The 7132-nt window shown below is 34.9% G+C and overlaps 1 protein-coding gene across 1 annotated transcript; it reads left to right on the forward strand.

Annotated features, from left to right (window-relative positions):
* Nucleotides 1-3085, forward strand: LOC131038372 (G-type lectin S-receptor-like serine/threonine-protein kinase SD2-5). Its single transcript, XM_057970791.2, has one exon. It carries the CDS (start codon nt 265-267, stop codon nt 2752-2754), a length of 2490 nt encoding a protein of 829 aa, XP_057826774.2. The 5' UTR covers nt 1-264; the 3' UTR covers nt 2755-3085.
* The last annotated feature ends 4047 nt before the right edge of the window (nt 3086-7132 follow it).

Raw genomic sequence — 7132 nt, forward strand, 5'->3', positions numbered from 1 at the left:
GGCTTTTGTTGGTAAGTTATCATGTCTGACCACACAGAGTAAGGCTGACGAATGCTGGAAAGAATCAACTAACATTTGTTTGTTAAATATTCCCATTCATGAAACTCGTCTACATCCTTGACTCGCATCATCGTGACGGCTACCAACCCGATATTTCTCTCTCATATATCGATTCAATTCATCCAATTCAATCGGCAATTACACCAGTCGACTACCCATTTGAAACCATTCATCGAATTTGCCTGTCCCGATTCTTTTTCAAGTATGACAGAGCTTAAATCCTCTTTTCCCTGTGTTTCTCTGTTACTTGTAAGATTATTCATTATAATTTGTGTTTCAGTATCACAGAACTATGCATCTCCCTCCACAACTGCATATGGAAGCACTGCATGGAGGAACAATGTGCAGGCTTTAGATTCATGGAGTCTTTCAGGGCCAGTGGCAGGGCCTGTGTCAGTACCAGTGCCAATCACAGTGAGACCTATTCTTGTCTCTGCAAATGTCTCTCAGGACGGTCTGTTCCACAGTTTTGGGTGTGGATTCCTCTGCTATGGCACCAATTGTGAAAGCTACCTGTTTTCAACCTTCTTGGCCATCTACAGCCAGACGAATGCAAATTTGCTTGATATTCAAATGGTATGGAGTGCAAACAGGGACCATTTGGTTCAGGATAATGCAACCCTGACTCTCACCTCCGCTGGAGATCTACTTTTGAAGGACAAAGATGGAAGCCTTGTCTGGTCTGCAAACAGTAACATTTCTGTTGCCCAAGCAGTGAGTATGAAGATGGAGGAATCTGGGAACTTGGTTGTTTTGAACAGCTCTAATGGAAGCCTGTGGCAATCCTTTGATCATCCCACTGATACAATTGTCATGGGCCAGAAGTTATTGGTTGGGCAGAAACTTGTTGCCAGTGTTTCTGATACCAATACAAGCCAAGGCAACTTCTATGCTTCTTTGCTTACAGATAGATTTGCTTTGTTCATAGATAGTAACCCACCTGAACCCTATTATATGTTTGTGAGAAGCCCTGCTTCCTCCATTAGAGGGTATGCAGAGTTTGATCAGGACTGGCTCTTGTTCTATGTCCAACCAGGCTCCAACCCAGCTCCCAGATTTGCAATACCCAAAAATTCTCTCTTTGCTAAAGTTGATTCAGAGGGGCATTTCAGGTTTTATACATTCCTATCAACAACAGGGAAGTCTTCTATTGACTATTTCACTGATTTTACACAGGATTTGAGTGCATGCGATTATCCAAAAGTATGCGGTGACTATGGTGTTTGTACTGATGGGGAGTGCAGCTGCCCAAAAGGAGTTAATGGTGACCATGCTTTTGTACCAGTCCAAGAGTCAATACCCAGCTCAGGTTGCCTTCCACCCAATCCTCTGGTATGCCCTGTTTCAGACATATCTACTAGCTTTAGCACAGATAGTTATTTTCTGGAAATGGATCATGTTTCATATTTCACATATGAATGGGGAAATGATACTATTCCAGATCTGATCACAAGAGAAGCCTGCAAAATCCTCTGCCTCAGAAATTGCTCTTGCACAGCTGCATTTTTCAGGTATGGCGGTTATGCCAATGCCAATTTTTCTCATGGGTATTGTTATCTGGAAACAAATGTCTACTCTCTGAGAATGAACAGCAAACCAACCGATGATTTCTACAGTTCTATTGCTTATCTCAGAATTCAGCCGACACCCGAGGGAAAAGATAAACACCCAGTTGCAATTATCAGTGCCTGTGTTGCAGGTGGTGTAATCATTCTCCTTGCTCTCCTTTTACTGGCATGGCGATGCAGCAGAGAAAAGCAGAAAGAAGAAGACTCTATGAAGTTACCGGGTGCCTCAGCTGTGAGATATTCATTCAAAGATCTAGAAATTGCCACAGATAATTTCAAAACAAAGCTGGGAAATGGAGGATTCGGATCGGTATACGAAGGGGTTTTGTCTGATGGCACAAAGATCGCAGTGAAGCGGCTTGACAGAGCAGGGCAAGGAACAAGTGAATTCCGCGCAGAAGTAGAAACACTGGGGGGTATTCATCATCTGAATTTAGTAAGATTGATGGGTTTTTGCGCAGAAAACTCCCACAGAATTCTTGTCTACGAATATTTATCAAATGGGTCTCTGGACCAATGGATTTTCCCCCGAAAGGGTACTAGTGAAAAGCCTGTAATGGACTGGAACACCAGATCAAAAGTAGCTCTGCACACAGCTAAGGGATTGGCATATCTGCATGAAGAATGCCGAGAGCGCATAATCCACTTCGACATCAAGCCCCAAAACATTCTTCTCGACCAAAATTTCAATGCCAAAGTCTCAGATTTTGGGCTTGCCAAGTTGATTAGCAGAGATGAAAGCGAAGTGATAACCATGCTAAGAGGAACACCAGGGTACATCGCACCAGAATGGTTGAGCTCCCATGTTACTGAGAAGGCCGATACATACAGTTTTGGGGTTACCCTCATAGAAATTGTGAGTGGAAAGAGAAACATGCAGCTCACCAAACCAGATTATGATCTGATTTCATTGTTGCAGGACAAAGCCGAACAAAGGGAATTAGCAGATCTGGTCGATCCAGATTTCAGGGGTGAAGAAATGGAGGAGGCCCTCAAGATGATTGAATTGGCAATTTGGTGTATTCACAGAGATTACAGGGAAAGACCCGCCATGTCCACAGTTGTCAAAGCATTGGAGGGCACGATTCATAGTCTCCCGCCTGCAATTAGCTCGCTCTCTAACTAATGCTTGCATCTACAGTCTTTTAGATGATTTTTGGCCATTTTGAATAGCTGTAAGCTTGAAATTTGCCTGATTTGAAGCTTTTAGAGCAATTATTTCCGATCAAATGGAGATTTTCAGTTAGGCTCTGTATATTTTACAGCTTCAAGTTTTAAATTTTTAAAATTTTACTCCATTTTTTGAAATCAAGTTCTTACTGTACAGTTTGAGAAACATAAATTGAATTGGCTGTCAGACAATGAATTTAGAATGTTTTTGAAAATTCAAACCATTTGACATTTATAAATTTCGACAGGAGCCAAATTGGAAGGCATTTAAAACATGTAACTGTCATAAAATTTGTATGATACGGATAGGGGTAGCGTTGAAATTCCAGGGCTGAAACGGTCTTTTTGTTCTAAATTGCAGTGTTTATCAACGTCAATCTTGTCTGCTAGACTAGTCATTGTCCGACTTTCAACAAATAGAGGGTTGTACAATTCACACGTTTCACATAACTCAAGGTTATAATGGAGAACAGACAAAAAAAATTCCTTTGTTTACATTTTCTCAGATGTTAAAATATGATTGAGTTTTATTGTGGGTAAGTTTGAATTCTTATTTTATAATATATTTGTGAACAATATTAGGTTGTGACAGACTCTGTAGATTTCACATAATTTATTTTATTTTGTAGTGGTGTAATCAAATTGTTCTTATTTTGTCAAAAAAAATATACTTTGTTTCCGTGGTCAAATTTAGCATTTGCATGTAAAAAGATCAAGACCACTTTATTGTACTCGGCAAGTGACATATGTGATTGCACTGATCATAAAGTGTCAAGCTCATATATTGTTGGGGACGAGGGGGCGAGGGGGAAGCATGGATCCTTAATTAAGTGAATTTAGGAGGGGGAGGGGTAATCAGTTGGTTGATTCATATGCATTCATCTCAAATTTCATCATTTGAAGAGGTCTCATAGGTTTTTTTATTGATCCTTTTGGTGGTAATCTTGGATAAGGACAATTAAGTGTCCTGGAAAAAAGGAAACTTGACACATCTTGGGTAGCTTAAACTTTTCTCTGATCTTCATAGATTCATATCTGAACCAAACACACCTTGCAAGAAATATTTTTGGAGTAATAATAATGATCATCATAGAATTGATTGGTCTTTTGGTGTTGATGTACCTATGGAGATCTCATAGATTGAGTGCCTACTAACACTTTGGACCAAGATTTGAGAGATCTTTGGAGACACTAATATCTCTCCATTCCTAAATGATATTGTTGTAGATTGCCTCATTCCTCTTGATGATGCAAATAATATACCCTATAATGATTATACTTAAGGAGATTGAATATTGTGAATATCTTGAATGTCTCGTTGATAAAGATATTTCTCTTCTTGCTTCTCCTCCTCCTATTGAGATCACATCTTCATTACTATTGCTTCTTATAATACTTGTGTTTCTACATTTGGCTCTATGTGATCCAATGCAACAAGACATACATGGTCTTTAAGGTATAGCTTTGTGGAATGATTTCTTGACATGTATTTTAGACTTGTTTGTGAGTCTCATATTACATAATTGGGAGACACTATTGATTTCATTCATCTTCTCTTTGATGGGAATAATTCTTTTTTAGTTGTTGTAAGGGAACACTTTGATCCTCTTGCCCATTCTCTACATGATCATTCATTACAATTTGACATGAGTCTGGATACTTTGAAGAAACATTTGAAGGAGGCATATTTATCTTTAAAAGATATATTTGAATCCTTGGATCTTGCTTTGTATTCATCATTATTAGATTTTGGATTGTCTTTATCAATAATATGACCTAAAATGCTTAATTTGGAAGGACAAAATTTCAGCATTAGCTTGAAAATACTTTAGCAAAATTCATGAATAACAACAATATCTAATAATAGTTACATATAAAAAATTACATACAAATATCTCACATAAATAAAATATAAATCACATATTCAATAAAAAAAATTAAATTACATAAACATAAAGAAAAATCTCTCAAATAAATAGAATTCAAATATAAATTCCTCTTGAAAAGTATTCTATGTCCATTTACAATACATCAATATTTAATTAAACCTCAAATATCAGTGATTCCAATCTCCACATACTCCCATGCTTTGTTAGCTATATAATTTTAATCAACAACATTTTGTTTTTTTAATTCTTTTGTTTCCTTAATTTCATGTGATAGGCCTATCACAGGGAATGCTTTATTTAATTGAATTTTTTTTTATAGATCTCTTCTATTATGAAGTAGCAATAAAAGAAATTAAGTTTTAAATTCTTACTCTTCATTGTTTGAATCAACTTCGTAGTGTATAGTTCGATCAACATTAATTAAATTGGTTGATAGTTCGATCAACATTAACTAAATTGGTTGTCAAACAATGAAATTTGAAATGTTTAATAATTCAAACCATTTAACATCTATAAATTTATAGAGGAAGCAAATTGGAAGGCACTTAATATATTTAGACGTCGTAAAATTTGTATAGTTTTTTTTGGTCTAATTTGTAGGGTTTATCAATGTCAATGTTGGCCTCCAATTGTGAACACATCAATTTTGAAAGTCATTGTTTGACATCACTAAGGTGGTAATGGAAAATATTAAAAAAATAATTATTTTGTTTTATTTGTATGGACAAACAGCTACAATCTATTTTTTTAAGGTTAAATAGGGGGAGAGGGATCTATAGTGGATGGGTTCCAATAAGTTATAATAGATGGGCAAAATGAGTGTTATAGTAGTACACTAAAAGTGTCATGTCAATATTTATTTTAAAAGGAATTCTCTAAATCTTTAAAATGCAATCAATGAGGTGATGTCACATCAACGCGCCACTAAACACAACTTAGTGTACAATTATTAGTCTTTTTTTTAGACCATTTTGGACACCTCAACAAAAAAAAAAGCATACTCCTGTGACATCGGGTTTTAAAAAGCAATCAATGAGGTGATGTCATATTAGCACACCCCTAAACATGACTTGGTGCACAATTATTGGACTTTTTCTTAGACCATTTTGGACACCTCAACAAAAAAAGCATGCTCCTGCGACATCAAATTTTAAAAAGCAATCAATGAGGTGATGCCATATTAGCACACCACTAAACATGACGGTGCACAATTATTCGACCTTTTTTTAAGACCATTTTGGACACCTCAACAAAAAAAGCATGCTCCTGCGACATCACATTTTAAAAAGCAATCAATGAGGTGATGCCACATTAGCACACCACTAAACATGACTTGGTGCACAATTATTGGTCTTTTTTTGGGACCACTTTAGACTCCTCAACAAAAAGGCATGTTGATGTGGCATCATATTTTACAAAGCATTCAACGAGGTGATGCCACATTAGCACACCACTAATCATGACTTAGTGCACAAATATTGGTCTTTTTTTGGGACCATTTTGGATACCTCAACAAAAAAGAGTGTTGATGTGGCATCATATTTGGCCATGTAGACTCGAAAACGTTTTTTAAGTAGGGTCTTGACAAGTAAATTGATGTACAAAAATGAGTGTGGTTTGAAATATCCACATAAGATTTTGAGAAGCGTGAAGCTAGCATGCACCATTATAGATCGTTTCCCCCTTATGATTGTAAGTTTTGTTGTAGGTATTTGTGTGTCGAGTTTGAATTCTATTTTTATAATATATTTTTGTAGATATTTGTGTGTCTAGTTTAAATTCTATTTTTATAATATATTTTTTATATTAAATTTCAATAAATATTATATATAATTATTTGTGTTCTTTTAATTATAATATTAAGATTTATATTTTTAAATTAATTTAATTTAATTTAATAATTAAAATTAAAAATATGTTTAAATATAATATGATTTCAAAGTAATAATATTTGAAATTTAAGTTAATGCCATAATATAATCATATTGTACATCATAATTGAGATTAGATAATTAGTATTATCATTCATAATAAGGTATCATTTAATAATGTTTATGAGAGAATACTAAACACTAAGTGGACTTAGATATATAGTTCTTGTAAAGAGCATAGTGCTTATGAAACCTCCCCTAATGTTTAAGGTTGACGGATCTTGAGATCTATTGAAATTGTTAATACATGTCTAGCTTCAACTAAAAATATTATAGATCTTTGATGTTGATAAAAAAAATTCAATTATTTACGAGTTCCTCCAACAACATAATTAATTTTGTTTAAAATACTCTGGATATATATTTTTAACACCATTCATAATCTATAAGAACTTTTTGACATAAAATTCTCTCAATCTAATTAAGTATGAAACATAATTTCAAATGACATGAATATATTAGTTTCCAAACTTCATCTCTAATTACTTTTAAAAAGAAAATTGAAAAACATCTA

Source organism: Cryptomeria japonica, chromosome 2 (genome assembly GCF_030272615.1).
Source record: "Cryptomeria japonica chromosome 2, Sugi_1.0, whole genome shotgun sequence".
In the NCBI taxonomy this organism is placed as follows: Eukaryota; Viridiplantae; Streptophyta; class Pinopsida; order Cupressales; family Cupressaceae; genus Cryptomeria; species Cryptomeria japonica.

Bases quoted from the DNA above. Each gene is read 5' to 3' on its own strand.
- LOC131038372 (XM_057970791.2), top strand. From the start codon at position 265: ATGACAGAGCTTAAATCCTCTTTTCCCTGTGTTTCTCTGTTACTTGTA.